Raw genomic sequence first — 25,028 nt, 5'->3', positions numbered from 1 at the left:
CTATTCGTTGATTTGGTGTTCTAGGGTTTCACCATGATCTCTAATCAACTTGCAGTGTTGGTGTACTTAAATTGGCTTCCATGTTGACGTTCATGATATCAATGATGATCAGGTCTTGGTTAATGTGATTAATTGTTGTTGCTCTTAGAACTAACGATTCAAAAAAGAGGTTTGAATACTTTAAACCTACCGATTCTCCTTTCCCGCTACGCTTTCCATTAACTAATTTGGTTGCTTATTTAAAGGATATATGTATCACCCCAATTCGACGTACACATTGTTGGATTGTTTGTATAATAAGCGAGGCCATGAGATACTAGTTACTTTATGAACTTATGTATGGAAGTAACAAACCAATGAAACGTGAAGGGGCTAGATAAAACTTTGATATAATTACTTTAGAAAAAAGCCACTCTAGGGGGCTAGTTGAAAGTTATTTTTAACCTACTTACTATATATATTTGCCATAACAATAAACCCTTGTTTCAACTCTTTCTCATGCTACTAGATTTCAGGACACGAGTTCGTGATCGATGGTTCTTGAATTTGACCTGATGTCCGAGCTGCTCGCGTTATTGGGTAAGATTTTATATAACCATGTCTTATAGCTAGTTATAGAGAGGAACAATTATTTCGTTCTTGATAATAAATATTTCGGGTCTTGCGTTCTTGTAGGATTCTTGTTGGGTTCTTGTCGGCGAGTCTAGAGGATCTCGATGGAAATTTTGCTTCCTTTAGTTAATCAGGTACGCTAACTGATTTCGTTGGTGGGTTAAGTTTGGCTAGCAGTTCGGTTTTGGCTCGTACTCAATCCTGATGTTGTGCCTAGACACATTAGTGTTGCTTGGACACATGTCCCGGCCGAGCTGAAAAAAATATGCCACTTAGGCCTTAATGAACTAACAGGGTAATTTTTTTTTATAAAACGACGAGTAAAGTTATAACAATAAACATAATAATTAACAAAATCATGGTATTAGAAAGAGTTTATCACGGCAGTGAGCTTACAAGTGTTAGCGTATACGAAAAATAAATATATAATACCGTGAATTCTTTAAAGTTTTTGTGGCCCATATCGGTTTAATGCATGGGCGGTTCATGGGTTACGAATGGAGTAATAAAATGAAATTCTAATTTCTAATACAAACCCACCTCCGGTTTGTATATCGTCACGTGGAGCAGTACATCACTAGCCCATGCTAGAAGGTTGGGCCAATCTTTTGGCACGGATCTGGGCTTCGGCTTAGGTTCGGTTGGGCACGGGTTCGTGGTTAGGCCGGCCGTGTAATTTAGACGATATCTGAACTGATGAAGAATGACTGAATACTAATCTTAAGTTTACCTCCCTAATGACCGACCCAACCCGCCAGGGCCCGGAAACTTTGATGCCGGAAAAAATCAAACACCGAAAAATCCGAACCCATAATTAAAATTTTCTGGCTCCGCCACTGACCGGATGAAATTATTTATTTATTTTGGGTTTTGTACTTGTATTATAAAAGAAATTGTTGGTTCGGTCATGTTCTTTATGTTGGGCTTTGTGATGTAGTTTATCAAAAAATTTTGTATTAGTCAACTAGTTGTTGGGCATGAGAAGTTTAATTTTTTATCTACACCCAAAACTTGTATTCTATTATCTAAAACACAAACCTTCAAATGTAATCAAACAAAATAGACCATATAATGTATTATTAATTTTAAATATAAAAATTTGCAATTAAGAGTCTGAATAACCAAAGAGACAGTAATTCATAAACACAGATTCAAACGAAACATAAAACAATATACCACTATTTATAAATAATTAAAATAATGATAATTAATTTGTAATTAGAGTGAATAATTTAAATATGATAATGCAAATTCTTTTCAAAGAAAACTATAAAAAAAACTTAGTTCGAATTTGACCTAGGAACAACAACAACCGGATCAACATTGTAGTTTGGATTTGCACAATCATAACCTCCTTTGCTATCAGTTTCATAAGAATCACCAATTTCTTGGTTTTCAACATTAACCGTATTTGAGACAACTTTAAATTTACATTCTTCACACGCAGAATAATACCAAATAGTGTCTAAGCTAATTGTCTTAATAGTACAACCACAATAACATATTCGGCCTACAATATCTATGAATATAAATATGTTATTATACTATTAAATATGTTATTATACTGTTAAACCAATCAGTTAAGAGACTCTTTGGTATTATTCTGAATGTGAAAGATGTAAATTTAAGGTTGTCTTGAAGACAGTTAATGCTGGGAACCAAGAAATTGGTGCTTCTTATGAAACCGATAGCAAAGAAGGTTATATTGTGAAAATCCGAACTGCAATATTGATCCGGTTGTTGCCGTCCAGGTATAATTCGAATTGAGTTTTTTACAGTTTTCTTTGAAAAAAAATTGCATTATCATATTTGAAATATTCACTTTAAATACAAATTGATGATCATTAATTGAATTACGTTTAAATAGTGGTACATTGTTTTATGTTTCGTTTGTGTTTTTGAATTATCGTCTCTTTGGTTTTTTAGACACTTAATTGCAAGTTTTATATAAATAATTAATATTACGTTATATGGTATATTTTGTTTGATTACATTTCCAGGTTTGTGTTTTAAGAAATAGAATACATACTATGGGTGTAGATAAATATATTGATAAAACTTCTCATGCCCAACAATTGGTTGACTAATACAATTTTTTTTGATAAATTGTATCACAAGGCCTAACGTAAAGCATGATCGAACCTACAATTTTTTTTATAAAACAAGTATACAACCCAAAATAAATAAATAAATCCATCCAACTATAAAGAATGTAAAGGTATTGATGGCATCTGAAGTGTTAAGCAGCAACGGTAATTATCATTGCCATGTTTGTGATGTCCTTGTAAGCGGCGCCGACAATATTGATAAACATAAGAATGGAAGGAAGCATTTGAGTATGATAAAGACTAATGAAGTTTTCGCTACAATTGGTGATGAAAAGAAGCTTGAAATGTTAGAGGAAGGCAAATGTACCGGTAATTGTATAAGACGTAGGTCAAGATGCTCCATTCTTATAATGGTTAAGTGTTGTGAGGGTTGTTATGCGGCTTTCAACAAGTTAAATGCATTTTAACTTTGACAAAGAGAGATGCTATTATTCGTTTAACTATTTTATGTTTGCCTTCAGTTCTGTTCAAGTTGTTTTTTTTTATTATCTTATTGTTTGTTTAAATTTTTTGTATGAACTCTCTTTGTCAATACTTATGAAATATGAATAATAATTGATTATGAAGTATTTAACTATTGTGTTGTCTAGAGTTAAAACCAAAGAGGGACTCAAAGTACTAACTTTTTATGAAATGGTCAAGTTTTAAATAAGACTTTAAATATTATATACAAAGAGACTATTAGAGATTTATGAGAGCTTTATCATGTAATTTTTTTTTGTCTTTTTTAATTTGTAATCTATTAGATGTTATAAATGTATCTTTATATTCATTGACATTTTTATATAATAAAATTTATCCAACTCGTATATCATCATGTTACTAACTCAATTATTATTATAGAAATATACGACTATAAATATTAAGAGCATACCAAATAATACATCATTCAAGAGATTATAATTTTAGCTTAAACAAATTAAAATTCAAACATACACAATACTTGAATACTTCGTAATAATTCTAATAAATATAGAGTAAAATTGGAATATTTAAATAGAGTAAAATTGGAATATTTAAAAAGAAAACATAATACAATTCAAAGACACTCAAGACAAAATTCAGACCAATCATAAATAGTAGCAGACAGTATTTATTACTAAAAAAATTAAGCATAATTTAAGGGTGATGTTAGAGACACCACCCAAAAAATAAAACACCCACCCACTACGCGGCGGATCGACCGATCAGCCGCGGATTTGGGTTTTTGTCCTATTATGTCCACAACGTTTGTCGTATTATGTTTGTACGTTATCAGCGGCGGATTGGACGATCCGCCGCATATTGATTACACGACATCCATAGACTATCAAATTAGTCATGCATCCTACGTAATACGCGGCTGATCGCTCGATCCGCGACGGATCAAATCAATAATTTGATTTTGTCCCACCCGTCTCCCTTTCTCTACATATATCCATCTTAGATGGTTAAATTTCTATAATATTGGCTGATCCAACTTATAATATATGTGTTTTGTGTTTGTTAAAATATAATGGATTTATATGATATTTTGTTTGGTGACGGGAACGACGAGCAGTCGGGCTACGCATACAAAGATCAGCCGGAGCAGTCGGGCTTGCCAGATTTGAATGAAGTTCCCGAATTGAACCATGAGCCGGGGTATGGAAATATCGAGCAGTACGACTTACCAAATCCTGACCAGGTTATCTAGTGTGTTTATATAGTACAACAACGCGTTAGTTATTTTTTAAATATTATACGTTGTCTTGCCAAAATATTTTTTATCAGGGGTATATCATATACGGCGGTAGTCACCTTTGTGGCCGAAGGATAATAGGACATCGTCTAATACATATGAGGCCAGAGTCGAGGAGTCTTATGGTCAGTCTTCGCAACAGTTACGTGTAGACGGTCCGTATTACGGAACTCAGAATTCGTACCAGTTACCTTTAGGAGAGCAACCATACATGTCAAGACCAGTCACGAGCAACGTCGTTGATGGCATTCAAGAGGGTCACCGCGAAGGAGGCGATGACGATGATGATGATGATGATGATGATGATGATGATGGTGATCGTTTCATACGGGAGACGTCATTTTCTTATGTAACTAATAATGTATGACCTATTTTTTTTTAAAAAAAATTATTATTATTCTTTTTCAACACGTTACTAAATATTACTTTATTTACATTGCTTGATATCAGTATTTTGATTCTGTTGCTGAGTTGGTGGATTGGGTTAAGAAGACCGGACGTGAGCATGGTTGTGTTATCTCAGTCCAATGTTCAAGGGAGAGAAGTGTTGAACTTGTATGCAATCGAGGTGGGGAACCAAAACTCAAGGGAACGGTGAGGCATACATGGAGTATTAAAAGGGGTTGTCCATTTAAACTTGTCGGGAGGTACAACGTGCCAGGTGATTGTTGGAAGGTAAAGGTTGTCAACGAGACGCACAACCACGATCCCGTTTTGTTTGAGGAGGGGCACCCGACACTAAGGAAACTGACCGACGAGGAAATTGATATGGTTGCGACGTTGCATAGACAGGGTCTAAGGCCTACTAAAATTAAGTCAGCCCTAAAGAAAAGCTTTCCCGGTAACAAATGTATTACTATGGATATAAACAACGTCGTTAAGGTTCTTCGTGACCAAAATAAAATTGGTGACACCCCATGCAAGTACTTGTTGTCAGAATATTATTATTTTGTAAGTGTCTTTTTAATATATATTATTTTGAATATATATTGTTTTGTTTTATCATATATAAAAAATATATTTTCTGTAAGATTTAATAATAATATTATTAATAATATCATTTTTATGTAGGTACTTAATTTTTTGTTAAACCCAACGTAGGTACTTGAAGACTTTCTTCAAACCCATGGGTTTACCTTTTACACATGGGAGAATCCTTCCACCAATAGGACGGAGAATGTTTTCTTTTCTCACGAGAAGTCGCATACCATGTGGCGTGAGTTCCCAGATTTGTTGTTGATTGACACGACGTACAACACCAACATGTACAAGTGTCCGTTCGTTCAGTTTGTTGGTGTGACGTCGACATCAAAGTGTTTCTGTATTGCGCACGCAGTTAACTTTAGGGAGCAAGAGTGTAACTTCACATGGGCCCTTGAACGCCTTAAAGACATGCTCGTCGACTGCAGGGAGCCGCGTGTCATCCTGACTGACAGGGACCAAGCCTTGATGAATGCCTGTGAAACAGTCTTTCCTAATGCTACCAAAAACCTTTGTAGGTGGCACATCACGCAGAACATACAGAGAAAACATAAGAGTCTTTTCCAGGATGATATCTCTAAATCATTCAATTACTGGTGGAAAGTACTGTATGAGTCGCCAACAAAATCTATGTACGACTACAACTGCGGTCAAATGGAAGCCGCGTTAGCTGTACACGGCAGACGTGGTAAGTCTTTGTCCTTTATGTAAACATGATTTTAGATTCTAGTTGTACATTGCCTAGATTGTTTTTTTTATTATTTGTTTGTAGAGGCTTGGTGTTATATTCGCGACAACTGGTTGGTACCCTACAAAGAGAAGTTCGTGTCGTGCTGGATTTATGACCGACTAAACTTCGGCGAGCATAAAACAAACAGAGTAGAGGGCCAGCACGCAAACTTTAAGTATCAAGTTTTATAATTTTAAATATCAAGTTTTATATTTTTAAATAATTTTTTTATAAATTTATAAAAACACAAATATTATTTTAAAAATTAAATTATTTTTAAATATTATTCTAAAAATTAAATTATTTTAAAGTGTCTCTTCAAATTCGGGGCCGAAAAATTAAATTATTGTAAGATAAAATATCTAACTTATAAATAATTTATTTTTTAAAATAATACTTTCGATAATATATTTTTATTATCTTACAAATATAAAACTTGATAAATATAGAATATATTTTTATTATAATGATAAAAAATGTAAATTAAAAAAAATTATAAAATAGTACCAGTAATATCAAAATAATAATATATATCTTCAAAAGTAGATCGGATCCGCCGCTCAGTGGTCGATCCGCGGCGGATCTTATTTAATTTTCGTAGATGTTAAATACCCAACAATTCTAACCGTTCAACTCGCCAAAAACACAAAAAACGCTATGCATCACCAGATTATACCACCAAAAACCACCACCACCACCAGAAAATAATTTTGAAAAGGTGACTGTGTAGATGTTATTTTGAAAACGTGAGCGATTGATTTACCATGAGGTTTCCTGTGTTAACAAAGATGGCACCGATGCTTGTATTGGGTTTCCTGTATCAAGAAAGATGGCACCCATGATAAATCGCGAGAGCTTCCACAACAGCACCTGTTTAGGGTACCTTATTTAAAGTTATCCTGTGTATCCTGGCGGATTTGATAACCAACAGAGATACGCGGGCTTAATGATTCTACCCCATTTTTAGTGGGGCAAAGAGATGTTGTGTTGATGCTATTTTTGGAGTGCTTATCCAGAAGAACTGATAATAAACCAGAAGATGATTAGGAATTAGTCGTTGTATAGAATTTGATGTAATATCCAGTGTAATTTACTATTGGTGTAATATCAAATTTGTGTTTTTATTAGTATAATATATGTTATAAACAAATATATCTGATAATATGTTTATTTATAAAAATAAAACATGATAAAACTTAAAAATAATATGTTTATTTATAAAAATAAAACATGATAAAAACTTAAAAATAATATATTTTTATAAACAAAAATATATGATAATATGTTTATTTAACAAGTTAAAAATTATAATTTTAATGCAAAAAAGTTTTAATTTCGATATTTAAAAATATAAAACATGATAAAAATTATTTAAAAAAATATAAGAAATGATATTTAAAAAAATTCTTTCGATAATATATATTTTTTAAATAATTAAATATTTCATGTTAAAATATATTTTTTTTAAAAAAAAATATAAAAAAGTACCAGAAATTTTAAAATATTAATAAATATCTTCAAAAAGTAGATCGAATCTCCCGCTTAAGGGTCGATCCGCGACGGTTTCTGCTGTGAATTGGATCCGCGGCTTAGTGGTCGATCCGCAACTTATCGAATTTATTTTTTGAAGATGTTAAATACCCACGGGTTCTAACCGTTCAAATCGCCAAAATCAAACTAAACGCTCAACCTTACACTCAAAACATCCCCCAGATTATACCACCAAAACCACCACCACCACCAGAAAATAATGACGACGGGGTCCGAAAATAGCATCTACACAGCCATAATAATTTCGTTCAAAAAAAGTGGTGGCTGTGTGAATGTTATTTTGGAGTCTGTTATTATTACAAAGTAAAGGCCCAGATACAACCATATGTTGGCGGAAAATAATGACGACGGAGTCCGAATATAGCTTCTATGCAGCCGTAATAATTTCGTTATGAAATAGTGGTGGCTGCATAGATGTTATGTTGGAGTCCGTTATTATTACAAAATAACAATAATATATATAAAATAGATTTTAAAAATATATATAAAAATATATATTTATTAGTAATATATATAAAATAGATTTTAAAAATATATATATAAAAATATATATTTATTAGTAATATATATAAAATAGAATTTAAAAATATATATTTTCAACCTTGTTTTTTTGCATTCGGTTGTTTACATATATTTTAAAAATAATAGTGGTGACTGTGTAGATGTTATTTTGAACTTTTGAGCTACCAGTGCAACTGCCGTAGTCCCCCTTCATATATCCCGACAGTGTCCTTTATTTGGGATTTTGGTGACTGCGTCGGGAAACATTGGTAACTCTGTAATAACAAGGTCCCGTATCAAGCTCCATGGGGTGTTCTTCCAATGTAATAAGGAACATGACACCGACCTTTGATGAATTCGGTGTCCCCCCAAACAGTCGCCTTGCATGATAGATGGCAAGAGCCAGCTGATGGAGGAAATATGTGGAACGGTACCTGTATACGGTACTAGTTCCGGTGTATCTAGGAGTGCTCCGAAACCGGATCTTCGGGTGGCTGGGGAGCCGCTGTCGGCCAAGATACCCGGGCCTAATGATTGATTATTCCTCATTTCTAGTGGGGCAAACCTGTAGCCGTGGGCCGACACGGATTCCGGTGACTTGCTTGCCGGTGAGTGGAGAGCCACGGAAAAAAACTGCTGTGTTGATGCTATTTTTGGAGTGCTTATCAGAAGATGATCTTAGAAATTAGTCTCTGTATTGAATTTGATGTAATATCCAGTGCCTTTTGATGTATTTATTCAAATTTGTAATTTATTATTGGTTTAATATAAAATTTGTGTAGTTAATTGTTATTAGTTTCAATTCGTTTATATATTCAAATTTGTAATTTAGTATTGGTTCCATATCAAATTTGTGTTTTTATTAGTATAAATCCGTTTATATATTATGAATATATAATATTATTTTATATAAAATTTATTTATACCTTAGATAGGTAAATTAAAAAAAAATATATACTACTAAGCGGCGGATCGGGCGATAAGCCATGGATCGAAGTTAAACACAACCCTAACCCGCTGCCCCCAATCAGTTTACATATTCCATCTCAAACAAACACCACATTTGACACTAAAACCCTAATTCGCCGTCCCCCAATAGTCTCGAACTTCGTCACCAACTCCGACCCGACAACAATAAGGTATGATGTTTAACGGGTTTGGGTTACGGGTATGATGTTTAACGGGTTTGGGTTACGGGTATGATGTTTAACGGGTTTGGGTTTGTGATAAACGGGTTTGGGTTACCTTGTTCGATTGCTCTTGATTTAATTAGTAGATCCGTAATTAGAGACTCTGTTATTGTTTATTTTTATAATTTTGGTTTCGGTTTGAGTTCAGATCAAATTTAGAGTGAATTTGATTATGATATGAATTGATAATTGGATACTGTTTGTGTGGATTGTGGTTTGGATTTGGATTTAGCCGAAACAAAGGAATGGTTTTGGCTTAATTGGGTTAAATAATAATCGGGTTTGGGTTACGGTTTTACCCTTAAACGAGTTTGGGTTACGGGTTTGACCCTGAAACGGGTTTGGGTTACGGGTTTGATAAGGAAACGGGTTTGGCTTACGGGTTTGACAATAACCGGTTATATTTATGTGTTAAACATAGATGGCGGATAGATACATTGAAGGGGACGACGTACTTGATGTTTACGAGCATTTGAGGTTTGACCAGCAGTCTGATTATCAAATCCGGTTTACGCAGCTTCGGAGAATGGAGCCAAAACCTAACTCGTTCTTGTCTAGGGAGTTTATAAGAATGGTTCGGGTGGAAAACAGGCTGGAAAGAATTGTAGGAACAAATACACCGTGGGAGAGATTGTTTACCGCAGAGGAGCCAGCTTACCGGGTCCTCACGCTAGAGTTTTACTCAACGTTCGTTTTCAGGGTTTTTTTCGTTTTCAATTAACTTATAAATAAAGTAACATTTTATTATTTAACCAACATGTAAATATTGTTTCAGGCCACGCCCGGAGGGAGATTTGTAGGTGCCGATGCTGGTTGAGGGTGCGGATACCAGTAAGGCGGAGGTTCGGTTCCGTATGTTGGGGATTTGGCATAATCTGTCGATGGAGGAGTTTGCCATTGCGCTGGGCTTGTACACGATTGAGGATATAACCGCCCCTGTTTACACGCAGAGCATACACGAATCACCAGATGACGTGCTGAGACGTTTTTGGACGACGATTAGCGCTACACCTTGGCCTATAAAAAACGGACAATTCGAGCCAGACGCCAAAGCCTCAGCCATCAGGGACCCGTTGCACAGGTTTGTATATTATATTATATTATATTATATTATATTATATTATATTATATTATATTATATTATATTATATTATATTATATTATATTATATTATATTATATTATATTATATTATATTGTTTTTTTATAGGTACCTACACAGGCTTATCGCACACACCATACAGGGTCGTCACGGGGTTCAGAACACTGCAACCTCCGTGACTTGTTTTATTTGCGATGCCTGCTTACGGGGAGACACTGCAACCTAGCTCGGGGTTTCGGCGACTACTTCGCTATTTACTTGAACGGGCAGGGTCGCGGGAAATTGGTTGGTGGAACCTTCGTTACGCGGATTGAGAATTATTTCGGCTACGGGGGCCGACTGCAGCAACTACCCATTCAGCCGCCGCTTCCACCGCAAGAGCTGGACCGTGGACGGGCACAAGGCATGCAAATCGTTAAGAAGATTAACCGCCTGGATCACCTGGTCACTAATTTCAATTCTGGCCCATACGAAGAGGTCCCACTTGTTGAGCCTCCGCCAATCGAGGAGCCGGAGGTGGAAATTCAGGGCCCCGCGGTTAACATGGATTATGACGGTGTTCAGGTACGCTATATTTTATCATTTAATTTTCTTTTTGGTATATTCGTCTTATTAACGTTAACTTATCGTGCTCATAACAGCCACCGCATCATCACCCGCAGCGCGTTCCGCGTACACATCGCGCGGTGCGTTTGGATCCGGCCACTGACTCCAGGCTACGGAGACTAGAGACCCAGGTGACCTGGATGGTTGGTTATTTGTCTGCGCAGCAGCATGGAGCCCAGTACATGGTACCAGCGCCACGTTTCGACGATGAGGGGAGCGATGACGACGCGGGTGGTGCCGCATTTTAGATTTGTTTTTTGTATGCTGTTACTTTTTCCCGAATTCGTTTGGTTTTTTTTTTCGAACTCGTAATGTATTAATTATTATTATTTTATAAATCTGGTCATGCGTTATGCTTAAAATTGTTGTTTCGTTATTAGTTTAAAACCGACAAAAATTCTGTTACCACACCCGACATACAAAAAAAGAAAACAAATATAAGTCGTTATTATTATATAAATCTCGTTCCTTTTCACCCGACATACAAAATTGTTGTTTCGTTGTCACTTTCCAAAACCGATCAAGAAACGGTTACACCCGAGCAAAAAAAAACAAACCAAACAAAACAAAAATAAGGGGTAAATAAAACATAAGACAACAAAATGACAAAATCACAATTAAATAACAAAAAAAACAGCTAAAAGACAAAAAAAACATAACTTTCAAAAACACCCAAGCCATAAGCGGCGGATCAGCCGATCCGTGGCTTAATGGGTGGGTGTTTCCAAAACACCCCATGGTGTATGTAAAAAACCCCTAATTTAAACGATGAAATGCATCTCTTTTTGTCAACCTTGAAATCTATCTTTCATTTGTTGAATGCAGCATAACAACATGAACAACATCTAACCATTATTGGTTTGAGACATGTAGTCCTACACCTTATACAAGTATATCATCCTCCATCATCTCAATTATCTATTGCTCACCCATTTTAGCAATACCCTCATTTGCGTTGATCATAGTTAAATGTTTTTTTTTCATTAACATATTTATCAAACATCATAGTTATCGTTGATCATAGTTAAATTTTAGCAATATTTATCGCTGGTACATGTGATACCACAGACATGACAATGATAATTATCGTTGTTGCTTGATAGTTCTATTGCACTTTATCTTTAAACGAAATATCACCATCCATCTTTATTTTTTTTATTTCAAGTTATTAATTCATTTCAAATAAAATGATCCAATTACAATAAAGGTTCGGGTTCTTTGGGTTTCGATTGTCGGATTAGTCAGGTTAATCAGGTTAACCATGTTACTTTATAATTTTAAGTTGTTTTTTTGTGTTTGTAACTTTTAGGTTGCAAATTTCTCATTCCATTCAATTATCTTTTACAAGTAATTATCTTATATTTACATATAAAGACTTGTAAACGAGCCGAACGGGCATGAAGAAAGGCATGTCCGTGTTCTTTCATTTAACTTTTAAGGAATACAGACACTTAATCGAACATATATTTCTGTTCATGTTCGTTAGCTGAAAACTAAACATGTTCGTGTTCGTTTATGTTCGTACATTTAAAATCTAAACGAAGAGTTCACGAATATAAATGAACATAATTAAACAAAGATAAACGAACATGAAGGAACATATATGCATATACATTAACGAACATAAATGAACAATTTAAATAAACAAATAATATTTAACAATTTTCGATTAATATGTAAACGAACATGAACGAACGTAAACAAGCTTAAATGAATGATCATAAACAAATGTTTACAAACATAGATGAACAATTGAAACATGTGTTCATGTTAATTCGTTTAATAAAATGAACACAACATAAATGAAATTTCCATTGAACGGTTCATGAACAAACAGAATAATTAACTCCTCTATAGAGCTTACATTACTCCCTTTACAGTGCTTATTTCACCTTTTAATCATTGTATTTAAAGTTAAGTATCACCACTAATCGGGTTATTCCGAAACCCGACCGTATTTTAAAAAATGAACCCGAAACCCGACCCTATTAACAATTCGGGATAACCCGAATAACCCAATTAATATTTTTTGACCCTATTTAGCCCGACCCGTATTTGCTTATTCGGGTTCGGGTATTTTGGACACCCCTAATGATAATTCATATGGGCCGAATAGATACGTGGAAAATATCAACCCGTTATAGATAAATAAAGTATATTAAGATAACGCACCTAACTTAACATAAGAATCTAAAAAGGGCCCTCTGGCACAGTAGCGATGCCTCTTTATATCGTATTAACAAATTAGGGGTAGCCGGTAAGGCCTAGGGGTAAACCATGATTAGAAGGCGTCGAAAACAAGATGAGTTAAAATGTTTAACGGACTTTAAAATCATTTACACACACTCAATACTTTAAAAATTAGTTGTACATTAAATAATTAAAGGAGGTTAAGGGGGGATTAAATAATTTTCTTATGATGAAATGGAGTGAAATGAAGTAAAGTATGTGATGTAATACCTATATAGAGTTAACGAGTGCTCCTATGTGTACTCACGAATAACAAAACCAAATAATATGAAGTGAACCCATCGCTTTTATCAAAACCAAATAAGTAGCCATTTTAAATCATCTTATGATTAGTTATTGAATACGTTTGTAGATATTGTATTATTATAATAATATTTTGAATTTTCAATTAAAGAATATTTAATTTTACAAATTCAACCATGTAAAGGAACACATAGCCCAAGGTACCATACTCAAGGAATGAAGATTACTGGGTAAGTTAATGATCCGTTAAGGATCCAAATAATCGTTGAAAAAAGTTATATTAGATGAATGCATGAATGGAACAAGGATAAAACAAAAGTAGGATCTAATCACAAGTTAGTTGCATAATATATTGTTTAACTTATGATCTAATCACATATAATTTGGTAGGTCACATCAATTATTGTTCACTCTTTGCGTCATACTAATTATCACCGCCCTCTTCAACTATTTCCTATTCAAAACTGCAAAACGATGTAGTCTCTCTATCTCAAAAATTGGGGCAGATTACGCTGAATGAAAGGTCGGATAAATGGTTTTGGGTGGGGGATAAAGACGGGGTATTCACAATGGCAAATGTAAAAAAGTTGTTGGTTTCAACCGAAGTGACTATTGGTCTGGATTTATTCTGCTGGAATAATTGGATTCCGCTTAAGGTAAACGTCTTTGGGTGGCGATGTTTGCAAAATCGATTGGCGACTTTGGTAGAGCTTGCTAGAAGGAAGATCATCCCGGATAGTAAGGCGTGCCCAATGTGCGGTTGCAGATTGGAGACCAGCGAACATTTATTCACATCCTGCATTGTGGCTTGCTTGGTTTGGCATAATATAAGCACATGGTGCAAAATTCCTCAAATTTTTGTGTTCTCTTTAAAGGACATCTTTGACCTTCACAAGTTTATCCCCAATTCAAACAGAAGAATGCGAATATTTCAATCCATTGTTCTTATTGCATGTTGGTGTATTTGGCAAGCTAGAAACAAGAGGATCTATGAGGAAGAAAATGTGGATGTTCAAAAGATTGTGAGGCAAATTAAATCTTATAGCTTTCTTTGGATAAAGGCTCGATCAAGGAGGTAAGGGTTAGATTGGAAAAAATGGTTGAATTTTGATGTGTAATCGTTTTGCTCTGTTTGTTTCCGGCTCTGTTAGTTGCTTACTAGCGAGCCTTTTGTTGTGTTAATGAAAGTTGCCGTTCAAAAAAAAAAATGATGTACCATTTTATATTTAAAATTGCAATTAAATTACTGTTTTGCCCTTTCTGAAGGAATTCCAACTTATAATATTGGACAATTTGGTAATAGTTATAAGATTTATATTCATCAACATCTGTCTAATCAAAGATGATGTGGGATCACAATATTATAGTACACATAACTCTCAATAAATGTCACCAAAATATCTACAACTCGTTCTTACTTATTTATAAACAACCCAATCACTTTCATCAGGTTACTTTTCTTTCAAATTTGAGAGCTTATTAGCCACAATTAGTTGAATATTCATCTCTCAATATGAGTTCTAACCCAACTAGTCGTAATAATACAAGTTTTTGCATCGCGATACTTAGCATCGCGTAGAGAATATGGCCTTCACGGGCCTATGATGTGACAATTTGGATTCACTTCTGTTGTATAGTATTTGCTTTAGGTCTTCACCCGTCCATAGTATCCTATCACACCTATAATGTATGCGGACTCATTCATAATTAAAGTCTACATATATTGCAATATAAGTAAGCATGCACCATTATATAAAAACGATGGGGATTTTACCATGCGGGCACACGTTTTGTCTCATAATCCTTGCTGAAATATTCATCTGAGTCAGGGAAATATTTATACGTAGGAGCAAAGTTGATTTGCCCTTCGTTCCATTCTTTAAATTGACCATTCATGAGCTCCAATCGCAACTTTGTTAAACAAAAAATCCGTTAAAACATTATTTCCCCCCCTAAATTCTCCTACGTTATTTCAGTTACCTGATCGTATTCGATAAGCATACTCCAATCTTTCTTGTTTACCAATAATCTTGTCTCCTTGTCCGGCAATGAAATCCGATAATTCAAGTCTCCAAGCAACACTACATGACTGTAGCTAAATATTTGTGAACCAAATAATTAAACATTTATAATGAATATACATTAAAAATTCTAGATTTATCTGTCTTTGCTCCTATAACAAAGCAATATAAAATTTAAGGGTTAAAAATTGATTTAAGCATTTTATAGGTCGAAGGTGACCGACCAAGTCCCAAAAGACGACGAAATGTGTTAAAAGAAAAAGCGACAACCATGACTTTTTCGAAAAGTGCCTATAATAAAAAAATGTTTCTTAAACTTAACCTTAGTTATTTATTATCTAGCAACTTGATGATGCATAATTATTTTCTCTAACTGTGAGAATCGATTATCGGCAAAACCACGATCAACAATAATAATGAGAACAAGTAAAATGTAACTTAAGTCGAATTATGTTGAGTCGTTCAAAACAAAAATCTAGTTAAATTTTTATTCACGCAACTAAATGGTATACACCAGTTGCCTCATTTTCCTTCACTCATCACGTCTATGTCACGCCAGTTTTGAAGATATGAGTATACACCATTTCCTCATTCTTCATTTCCTTTTTTTTATTTAATACAAAAAAGGAGAAGGAGGGTGCGTGATGTGTGACCAACAAAGGGGAGGGTTTCCAGAGGTGTCATGCGCGTGACCCCCGTGCCACATCGGATGCCATGTGGGATGACTCATTTGCCAACTCACCTCACGCTTGAGGAAAAAAAGGGTATACCCAACAACTTAAATGAAACCTTCATTAGGACACGAACATTTGCCATTAGAGCGTTCATGGTAGACTGACTACCCATTCATATCCCTCAAATCTAACTAAAAATCATCATTATTTCAATTTAATAGTATTTTTTTATTCAATAATTTTATTATGATTTATCTTTCTTTCACTCACAAACTCATAAAAATGTTAAAAAATAGTTATGAGGTGAATAGTAATCCTCAACTATTATCGAGATGGGGACGATGGCTCCGATGGATAATCAAATAACGCATGTTTTTTTTTCTTATTAACTTATAATTTAAATTTGAGGTTTTTGATGGGAGGCTATTGTAAATGCTCTTACGTGTGTAATTAAACATATGTAATATGGTCATTAATACAGTAAAATATAATTTAACTTTGTGATATGATCACTAATGCATTAAAATATAATTTAACTAGAAGCCACATATCATTAAGATATTTAAGAACTAGGATGTATAGTATAATTAACTTGAAACTGACATAATTGGAGACGAAAGATAAACTGATATAATTGGAGACGAAAGATATGTTGACGAACTTTTGTAGGAAAAGTCATGTCAATTCAAAATTTTTAATCATTTTAGTTATTGTTTCAATTTAATAATTAACACCAATCGTAAACTAAAAACAACTAGGAAATGCAGAACAATATAAAAACGATAATGTTAGCATCTTATAGTGACATTGATTTATTTGTATGTACTATGTACCAGGCAATTTAGTTACATTTAAAATAAAAATAAATGAACTTTGTAGAAATACATACATAAATGTTATAAGTTATAGTGCAAGTATAAAAAATATAAAAATACCAATTTGTTACATTGAGTTCTTTCATGAAACAATACTACTAGTTATTTTGATGTTAGGTTAAAAGAAGATATTCGAACCATGCATATTACACCATCAAAATATATATTAGTTAATATATAAAATATTAGTTGTATCACTCAAAAGAAATTATTCAAACCATGCATATTAATATTAAATTCATAACAAAGGGTTATTAGCTTAGTAGCGTCGATATACGCATATAATGCTGTTTCTTTTCATATGGTTAAAGGTTTAAAGTACACGGTAAATAATGATAATTTGGAATTAGAAGTATTATTAGTGGGTTGTGATTTAACCGGTCCAAGCATTCCAATTTGAGTTTCTACATAGAAAACAAAATATAGTTTTAGAAATATTTAATTAATGTACTTACAGTAAATATATTACATTTATTAATCAGTGTTGCAAATTTACATCCTAAATAAGTATAAAATACACAATGAACATTTTTAAACCTTCAATATACATTCAAATTAAGGATTAATTGGTTGTTATTAGATTATTTATTATTTAGAGATCAGTAAAAGGTAACACTATGTTTATTATGTTTTGGGTAAACATTCTTACTTATATATTTTTTTCTTACAACAACTTTTTTTATTAAAACCACCGACTAGCAAGAAAATAGACATACGACAAAGAAGACAATTACATGATTAAAAGAGGGTTATTTAACCACTCTATCCCAGATAACTTATACTTATATTTCCTGCTCGATTACCAATAAAACAAAAATAATAACTTTATCAAATAACAATTATGTCTTTAGATGACTCTTTGAGAAAAAAAAAACGCGTGAAATGTCATGAATTTGACCCCTTGAATACCAAGGTTCTTATAGACATAAGTTATACAATTTGACAAATAACACCCAAACTAGTCACCATCATAACCCAGTTAACACCAATAATTGCAATTAGTTATGAAATTTATAAATTAATTGTTATTAATTATTTAATTGACACAAATCTTGTAAACCATTGGAGTATCTCCTTAATAAATTATTATCATTGGATAAAAAGGTTAATGCGAAACCTTTTTCTAGTTAATTATATAATGTTCCATCTTTAATTATACAGTAACTTATCGACAAATCAGAAACATTAGAGTATCAGACGATAATAAATCCAGGACCTTCTATTAGTTATGTCGTATTCTCACTTTATTAGTTATACCCTAATTTTAATGGCAAAGCAAATGCATGTTTTATTAAAAGCAGATCACTTTATTAGTTATATTAAAATGAAAAAATTAATAACTAAATAGTAAACAAATTTCAAATGCATGCTTTTAAGTTACTTAATAATATGACTCAAGTGGTCTTAAAGTCAGTTCTAAGTAATTTCAATCATTTACATTGAAATAAAAGTCAATTAAGCTGTGTCAATTATCACTTTTGCATAATAAAACTAATTTGAAAACTATAAAGATCTTGGATTAATAGGTTGGTGGTTCATTCACAAAAACAAAATTTTAAACATCTTAGACTGACACGGTTTGGAAGGTCTAAAATTTAAACCCCGATAAAAAAAAAAGTTAAAATAAATTTAATTAAAAATATATAAATGTCTTAGGTTATATATAAGTTATAACATTACCTTAGTGGTCTTTCATGATGGTAATAAAAAGTATATATAGTTACTCTATTAAAATAATGTATGTTATAACTAGTCTGTTTTGTTTTACCTATAATGTTTTTTCAAAACTAACATAACTGTTATAAACCTTGAAATAAAAAAATGCTACTCACAGACTTTACCCCTATTATTTTTTTCTTTTGTCGATATATTCATTCATTAAGATACACATTAGGTTTTTCTCATCATCATCATCATCATCGTACTCAGTATATCCCACCAATAGCAATGCTATGGTAGAGTCTGAGGAGGGTAAAATGTAGACAGCCTTACCTCTATCCCATAGGGATATAGAGACTGCTTCCGGTGAGACCCCCGGCTCGATAGTAGTTTTGCATCAAGCCTTGGACATAAGGCACATAGCACTCAATCATCGGGACACCGGCTGATTGGTGCATGTGCCCTTGTCTTTCGGCTATCAACGCCACCACATGATGCCTGATTAACCTTCCGCCACTTTTAACGTTATTTTCATGAGATTAGTAAAATAATGTCAAAATTAGTGCAATTTTACTTTTGCCCACCTGAGGGTTCACGCATATATACATTATATGGGCGTAGGTTTTTCTCATGATTTATAATATTTAGTATTACATATAATTTGGGTTTATTTATTATCTATATTCCAATATAAACTTAAAAAGTGAATTTTATTTTATTAAAAAATATTTTTTTTGGTTTTGGAATATTAAACAAAACTTTAGGAGAAATACAAGTTAATGAAATTTATACATACATACATACATACATATATATATATATATAAATTTTTAAATATATCTTAATTGAATACGGAGAAAGGGTTTAAAATATAGGTACCTTAATTTTTAGTATTACCTCTCACTGAGATTTCATTACGGAAGACTAAATTATTGGAAGAAAATAACATATCTAAATCATTTAATATATCAATGGTTCATAAATTTTATAAAATTTACTTTTATATACATGCGTTCATGTTATGTACATAGAAAAACCATTGAACTAATTTGTTTTTCCTATTTTTAAACATTTACGTAAACATACATTACTTGCACATTCCTATATATACATGATTTGTAAATGTATATAAAAACGAATTTTGTTTACATATTATTTGGAATGTTAGAAGAGATAATAAAATAGCATTTGAATAATTTTTCTTATTTGATTTTTCCAAATAAAAAATAAGTATGTATATTGCCCTTTCTGTTCTCACAGAAAGTTATGATCCACTTAATTAACCTTTCATTCTCATTTGAAATGTGAGGTTTTAAGTTTGAAACAAAAATATGTAATATGCAATAACTTAATATTTATATGTTACTTTAACGAATAAAATTTAATACACGAAACTTATTGTTAACAATCGCTAAAAAGAGTTGATGGTGGGAAATGATGACACATGCATAATAAGTTATTTTGCCCACTTAAGTAGAAGAGAGTAGTATAATATTTATATGTTAATTTACTTATCATTCAAAATATCTAATCTCCTTTCATTAACTTTGTTATTTAGCATTTCAAAACCATTTGGCTCCATTTTATTCTCATGAAGCAATTTGGATCGCTAAAAGAGTCCATGGTGGAAGATACATATGCATTATGCATATTAGGTTACTTTGTCCACTTAATTAAAGGATAGTGTGTGTATATATAGAAAAGATCCAATACACAAATCCTTAACATACATTAACGTACGCGAATCCCGTTTTTCATGAATCAATCCATGAAATGACATCCAAACATCTTGAAATCGTCAATACATATCCAATTAATCATTGGTTAACTGAAAAAAACAGTTTTGGATCGTTAATCGATCAATTTTTTACTTTTTTCACGAAGACCGTTTTTTGAGCTTTTTAGGTTTTTGGGAGCGTTTAAGTTTTTGTGAGCGTTTTCGGAGCGTTTTAGGTTTTTGCCTTTGAGCGTCTCGCGTGCCTCTCGTACGTTAAGGCATTAGCGAACAGGTTCTCTACCATATATATATATATATATATATATATATATATAATGTATATCAAATATTTGAATTATGAAATATATCAAGTTAAAATGTATACGTACTCATGATCAAGAATCCCTCCGGGCAGGTTAACTGAAGATCCATTCGTTGTTGGGAAACTTGTACGTGAAATTATCTCATGTGTGTTCGAGTTTCTTTTATGTTCGTCGCCTTCACCCCCTCCGGCCGCAAGATGACTACATACAAAGCAGAAGCTTGTGTTGCGTAACAAGAATCGAACTGAAACTGAACCCTGTGAGGGAAATAATATAAGAATCCACTAACTTTACGTGCTTGATTTAGAAATCTTAACTTTGATGCAATTTTTACCTTGTTTCCTAGGAGACCCATGATGCCACAACCAACACATGAGGCATTAGAATTTTGTACAAGTTGATAAAGATCGCTACGAAGCCAAACCGATATTAGCAAACCAACCATTCTTTTGCTGATGAGACACCGAAATTCGCTTTTAGGGGTCATGATTCTTGATTTATTGTTTAACGTCTTTCTGATCAAAGAGTTCCACTTCTTCGAAACATTGTCCTTCTTCAACCCAAGAACATTAGAAGTTGTTAGAGGAACCACTTCTTGAAACCTTAAAACATTAACATTAGTGATACGTTAATAATATTGTAATTGCATGTTAAATATTCCTATAAATTTAAGAAAAGAAAAGATTACCCAAGAACATATATATCACAAGTAGTATTTTGTGTATCCAACAAATCATCAATATTTAAATCTCTTGTGGGAGCTACACCTCCAACATTCCACGTGCTAACGAAAATACTTCAAATTGAAAAAATAAAAATAAAAAGATTTTATTTGTTACCGAAGATAGAATGCATCTTTTGAGACAATGAAACAAACTAACTTAATGTCATACTTGTAGTTTTGTGTTGTGAGCAGACCATTAATGATAAGTTCCGGACTTGTCGGAAAATCGGTCACAGAGTTATTGCTGCTCATCATTCTGGTTAATATCTTTGTACAGTACCTTGGCCACATAACCTTAAACACGGCAACTTATCATATGATCAAACATTATTAAATATCTAGATATTTGTATGTATATATATTTATATATAGAGAGAAAGAGAGAGAGATACTTGTTTTGGCATGATAATCATATATATGTAAACAAATGATGGGAGGTTAGTGGAAGAAAGAGCAAGTAGGAATTTAAAAACAATACAAGGCTAACACTGATTCATCTGTATTTTGGAGGGAGAGCAAGTAGGAATTTAAAAAACTATAGTGATTCATCTGTACATGACGTTGTTTTAGACCTATTAAACATAATAATATTGTACACGCTTTCCTTAATTAATAGCCCTTAATATTTGGGGTCTGGTTTTAAGGTTACATATGTATATGTTTGTTTGTTTGCTTATCATAATATTGCTTACCATTTGGAACCTGGCTGCTAATGTTATATATCATGTGTTTATTTGGGTCTTTTATATTGAATTATAATACTTATGATAAAGAGCATGATAAAAAAACATTATCCAACGTTAAGTATAGCATATGTGATATCATCTCATAGTCATATATACTAGATACAAGGTTCCGGGAGATTCCCAAATCAAAATATTTTTGATTTTCTTTTTCTGCATACCGGATCACTTCTACTATTAAAAGAGTATCACCGAAGATTATGTTAGTAATTTTGGAGAATTAAAAAAAATAAATCGATTAGTAACATGTCATTAATTAGAAATTACCGATGGACAAAATTTTCATCAACCGAAAATCGACCTAATTAGGCAGTCCAACAATCTTGGCGGGGTGATGTTAAGCCGAATTGAAGTGGGATATATCAATGAATTTGGATATCAAACATGTTTCTCTTGTCACAAATGATGTTATCAAAGTCGGTACTAGTGACGAGGAAGAAGAACTTGAAGAGTTGAAGGCACATATAGACGGAAAGCGAAGATGAACTCTGTTCATTCTTCTGATAGTTAACTTATTTGGGACTTATTTTGATCGGTCGAGTTTTAGTACGTTGCTCCAAAGTTGGGTAGAGTGAAAGCAAGTTTTCCAAAAATACTATATATATTGTTCAATGACATTGTGAATGATATTGTATTTATAAAACTATACTTGTTTCTAACGGATCCTTCCGTCTATAAAAGTTGCTCGTTTTTGTAGTAGATTTTAGTAGTGTAAATAAAGCCCACCAAAACGCAATAGAGTCTGTAAAATTATTGCTATCATGCTCGTTAACGTGCAAAAACCGAAATTCAATCATTTGAAGACATACAATCAGGCATCTTTTAACTGTAGAGTTCTCCCACAATCCATTTACATAACGTGTTGATAGCATGACGTCTTATAAAATTTTCTCCCTTACTTCCATTAGCGATATATATACGAACATTTTGCCACTACATTTTGCCTCACTCCTTTGCTAAGATGACATTCTAAACTTGGCCACCCGCTTATTTGTTCCTCTAAACCGACCCACGTGTAATCTCTTTTATGAAAACCAAACACTTTCTCAAAGTCAACTTAACGTGAAAGCTGCTTGAACAGATACCAAACCCGCAAAGATTTGGTCTTATCAAAAGGTTTGACTCGCGCATTTTCTTGTTAATTATTCTAAGTTTAAGCCATTTCGATGGCTTTTAGATTGTAAGAGATCTTTTGCACAATATTTAATCTCCACAACAACTAATAAATTGCTTGTAATCTCCAAATATATTGATTTACTCACTAACCAATTTTCTTTTACAGGCTGCTGAGAGACAAACTCTCTTATTTAAATTAAATGAAGGGTTATCATTCTTAAGTAATTACACAAAATATATATATATATGTAATCAATATGTACTCCAATAAACCTTTGTTAGTGTTAGCAATCTATAAGAAAGTTATAAAACACTACAAGAATTTGGTCTTTTTGCGACGAAACCTATCCCGACAACATGATGTTGTTGGTATAGCTAACTCTATCCCTACGACATGTTGTCGGGATAGAAAATCCCAGAATTCGTTACAAGTGTCAATCGTTAATTCGCGATACCAACTTTGACCAAACCAAATTTTGACTCGATTCTTTTGCCGACGACATGTTGTCGGGATAGAGTGTTTAAATTTTATTTTTCCTTTTCTTTAAAAGCATCTTAAATTAGAATCAAATAATAAAAAAGTAACTACCCAATCCCAACGACATGTTGTCGGGATAGAGTGTTTATATTTTATTTTTCCTTTTCTTTAAAATCATCTTGAATTAGAATAAAAAAATAAAAAATTAACTACCCTATCCCAACGACATATTGTCGGGATAGAGACTTTATATTTTATTTTTTCTTTTCTTTAAAATCATCTTAAATTAAAATAAAATAATAAAAAATTAACTACCCTATCCCAACGACATATTGTCGGGATAAACTTTATATTTTATTTTTTCTTTTATTTAAAATCATTTTAGAGATGGTTACATACATACATACATACATAAATACATGGGGATGGTTACATACATACAAACATATATACATACATACATACATAGGTATGGTTACATACATACATACATACATACATACATACATAGGGATGGCTACATACATACATACATACATACATAGAGATGGTTACATACATACATACATACATACATACATAGAGATGGTTACGTACATACATACATACATAGAGATGGTTACATACATACATACATACATGCATAGAGATGGTTACATACATACATGCATAGAGATGGTTACATACATACATAGAGATGGTTACATACATACATACATACTTACTTACATACATACATATATAGAGATGGTTACATACATACATACATACATGCATGCATACATAGAGATGGTTACATACATACATACATGCATGCATAGAGATGGTTACATACATACATACATACATAGAGATGGTTACATACATGCATACATAGAGATTGTTACACACATACATACATACATACATACAAAAGTGGATCCATAAATTCTCTACGGGGGGGGGGGGGGGGGGGGGAGGGGGGGCACAAAATTTACTAGGTAAAAAAATGGGCCGGGTCAAGGGGAACAGACCTGGTCAACCATTCTAGAGGCCCATAGTGAAATGAACTTTCCAAACTCGTGAGAGTAATTAAATAGTCTTTTTATCAAATTACCCTTTAAAT

At 33.0% G+C, this 25,028-nt stretch overlaps 2 protein-coding genes, 1 long non-coding RNA gene and 1 pseudogene across 4 annotated transcripts; 3 read left to right on the top strand and 1 right to left on the bottom strand.

Annotated features, from left to right (window-relative positions):
- Positions 1–2,836: 2,836 nt before the first annotated feature.
- On the top strand, positions 2,837–6,274 carry LOC143591999 (protein FAR1-RELATED SEQUENCE 5-like). Its single transcript, XM_077072029.1, has 5 exons — positions 2,837–3,029; positions 3,467–3,477; positions 4,891–5,391; positions 5,542–6,093; positions 6,194–6,274. Exons 1-5 carry the CDS (start codon positions 2,837–2,839, stop codon positions 6,272–6,274), a joined length of 1,338 nt encoding a protein of 445 aa, XP_076928144.1.
- A 3,249-nt stretch (positions 6,275–9,523) lies between these two features.
- Positions 9,524–11,219, top strand: LOC143592001 (uncharacterized). The gene is made up of 3 exons (XR_013145829.1): positions 9,524–10,474; positions 10,603–11,058; positions 11,136–11,219. It is a non-coding gene; the product is annotated as an uncharacterized LOC143592001 (long non-coding RNA).
- A 2,943-nt stretch (positions 11,220–14,162) lies between these two features.
- On the top strand, positions 14,163–14,672 carry LOC143591997 (uncharacterized). The gene has a single exon (XM_077072028.1). It carries the CDS (start codon positions 14,163–14,165, stop codon positions 14,670–14,672), a length of 510 nt encoding a protein of 169 aa, XP_076928143.1.
- A 372-nt stretch (positions 14,673–15,044) lies between these two features.
- On the bottom strand, positions 15,045–21,990 carry LOC143591996 (type IV inositol polyphosphate 5-phosphatase 9-like; annotated as a pseudogene). The gene is made up of 9 exons (XR_013145827.1): positions 21,979–21,990; positions 21,756–21,880; positions 21,551–21,658; positions 21,197–21,464; positions 20,929–21,119; positions 15,574–15,682; positions 15,368–15,504; positions 15,159–15,273; positions 15,045–15,068 (listed from the first exon to the last, which is right to left on the bottom strand). The product of XR_013145827.1 is annotated as a type IV inositol polyphosphate 5-phosphatase 9-like (transcript).
- Between the last annotated feature and the right edge of the window lie 3,038 nt (positions 21,991–25,028).

Source organism: Bidens hawaiensis, unplaced genomic scaffold (genome assembly GCF_021521415.1).
Source record: "Bidens hawaiensis isolate Kalapana, Puna unplaced genomic scaffold, B.hawaiensis_p1.1 tig00040253_1, whole genome shotgun sequence".
Lineage (NCBI taxonomy): Eukaryota > Viridiplantae > Streptophyta > Magnoliopsida > Asterales > Asteraceae > Bidens > Bidens hawaiensis.
The sequence above is the reverse complement of the archived record's forward strand: the minus strand, read 5'-3'. Positions and strand labels throughout refer to the sequence as shown.